The 2500-nt window shown below is 41.5% G+C and overlaps 1 protein-coding gene across 1 annotated transcript in view; it reads left to right on the forward strand.

The window, feature by feature from the left end:
- Window positions 1–1290: 1290 nt before the first annotated feature.
- Window positions 1291–2500, forward strand: part of LOC121327337 (retinol-binding protein 2-like) — a 1777-nt gene continuing 567 nt past the window's right edge. Inside the window, exons 1-3 of the mRNA XM_041271298.1 lie at window positions 1291–1363; window positions 1839–2017; window positions 2435–2500. The exon at window positions 2435–2500 is cut by the window's right edge and continues 36 nt beyond it. Coding sequence (XP_041127232.1) covers window positions 1291–1363; window positions 1839–2017; window positions 2435–2500 — 318 coding nt within the window. The remainder of the gene's footprint in view (window positions 1364–1838; window positions 2018–2434) is intronic.

The following is a 2500-nucleotide window of genomic DNA, read 5'->3' on the forward strand; positions in this document are numbered from 1 at the left end:
TCAATTCTTGCATCATTGATGATTGATTGTATATATTTCCCCAGAAACACATTTTAAAAGGGTTAATCAATTTGGGCCCAGACTATGTCTCGACATCAAAACACTTCAGAGATGGGATGAAGACAGCAAGACAAATAGAGTTATGCCAGGAGCTCACAGACTCAGTAAGAGCTACATCCAAACAAGACTGCTTGATTCTGGCCTCATGTGGAAAACCTGATGGGCTTTTCTCATCACGGGGTAATTGTCCTGTAGTGTGATTCTCAGGCAAGGTTTTAGCATCTGGTCTAATTAGAGTTTGAGGTTAAAGAATGAACTCTCCAAACTGATCGAGATTCTAGATGGCGGTAATAAATCTCCTTGATCTTTGGTGAGGCTCAATGCCACGCATTGCTTTCACCTTTACCCTTTGCTGTTACACAATGAAACTGTAATGCAAGAGAGGCGGGACGACTGCCTTTGTGCCATTTTATTAAGATTACAAAGTCGTGTTTTTTCTCTGAACCAGCATTTTCCCAATAAAGCATAAAAATGAAATGGTTATCCATAGGATTTATTACGCTTGTGCTCCAGACAGTGTACTAGAGTAAGGAAAAAAAAGGAAATGCAACCTTTACTTACTACAGAGCTAGTGACAAATAACAGGGTTTCTTATTGAAGAACTCCTGTATATATATGTAACAGGATGGAGGCTGGGTTCAACCAGCGACTTTGTATATTGCAAGCAAGCGTCTTAATCACAAAGCAAAAGAGCCCACATGTTGTGCATATTCCTTGTTATTGCCACCATAATTGATCTCAGAGGAATGGGGGTTTATATAGTAGAATTTTATGGTAGTTGGTGGATTGTTAAGTAGCACACATACCTATGACTAAAATGTTTAAACTAAACTTGGTAAATTATAGGATGTTGGCTTTTTAAGGCAGTCACAGGCATACTTAAACACTTAATCTTTCACAGAAGACAAGCATGCTCGCTAGATTGTATGCCAGCTAGATGTAACCAGGAGGAGATCCTCTACCTGTCCCCTCCCCCCCCCCAAAACCCCCCCTTCCCCATGCATTATACCTTACTATGCTTTAAAAGGTATTATATTTCTTGTTGTCCTACTGACCCTTGCTTTAAGATAAAAGTCTACTGGGGCGATTGTGACATAAACTAAAAAAAATGAAGTAGTAAAAGTTTTATCTTGTGAACTTTGTGCTAATATCGTGGGTGTTGGAGGTCCATAAAAAGATCTGCTGCAGACTTGCCAGTTACTCCAGCTGCCTGAACTCTTCTCAGTGAAAATGCCTGCTGACTACAATGGAACGTGGGAGATGGAAAGCAATGAAAACTTTGATGGCTACATGAAAGCTCTTGGTAAGCTGCTGCCCCTCAGCAATCAATAACACAGCGCATTAGCTCTGCTTCATTCATTTATTGAAAATCTGTCCATGCTGCTTAGCCTTGACCAAACAAATAGTTTCCATTAGGAAATGTGTGAAAGAAGTATGGATTTCTGCTGATTTTTATTCCTCCAAGAAATGTGTATGATGTTTGCAACTCTCGTCAGAGAAGATCTGTCAAGTCGTTGTATCAGCTGAGTGAACTTTCTGAAAAATACTCATTGTTTTCTTTAACAGGATAATTTTTATTTCATGGACACCCACATTCACTCTCACCATTTGGATTTTAATTACAATGCTAATCAAATTTTGCAACGCATGTTAAGGATTTTAAATTGAAATTCTGCAATTCACAAAATGTTGATTGGCAGCTTAATGGTTTGAGTATGTAGTCAATGTGGAGACTGGAGATGACCTCCCTTCCTGACAGGTGCTGTTTTCTGTTTCAGGTATAGACTTTGCTACACGCAAGATCGCTCAGCACCTGAGTCAAACTAAAGTGCTCTCTCAGAATGGCAACAAGTTTGAAACAAAAACCCTGAGCACCTTCAGAAACTACGAGTTGAACTATACAGTTGGGGAAGAGTTTGAGGAGCACACCAAGGGGCTGGACAACAGAGTGGTCAAGGTACACAACCATTATGCATTTCAATGATAACTGATTTGTCCTCATTTTCTTTGGTAACAGTTATCAGGAAATGGAGAAACCAGAGTGTGTGGGTAGGTCTGTTCCAGGTGTCAATCCGATGTATAAATGGTCCAATTCAGATTTAAAAGGGAGACTGAACAGGCATAATCTAAGGGTGCACAAGCCATTCCACCTGGGGGCCTCAACCCGACCACAAGCGCAATCAGTTTGGTGCTGTCAAGCTGGTCCACAATTTGAGAAAGAGAGGCCAAAGATTTGATGTGCATGACCTGCTGTCTCACACACCAAAGAGTGTTCCTCCATGGGTAGGTTTCAGGGGCTCTCCCCTCAACAGACAGCTGAAAGGCCTGTCTAGAGTACGTGACTGGGTTTCTTACAGCATCTCCCTCTCCCCAGACACTGGTGACGTGGGACGGTGACAAGCTGGTTTGTGTTCAGAAAGGAGAGAAGCAGAACCGAGGC

This window comes from Polyodon spathula, chromosome 14 (genome assembly GCF_017654505.1).
Source record: "Polyodon spathula isolate WHYD16114869_AA chromosome 14, ASM1765450v1, whole genome shotgun sequence".
NCBI lineage: Eukaryota > Metazoa > Chordata > Actinopteri > Acipenseriformes > Polyodontidae > Polyodon > Polyodon spathula.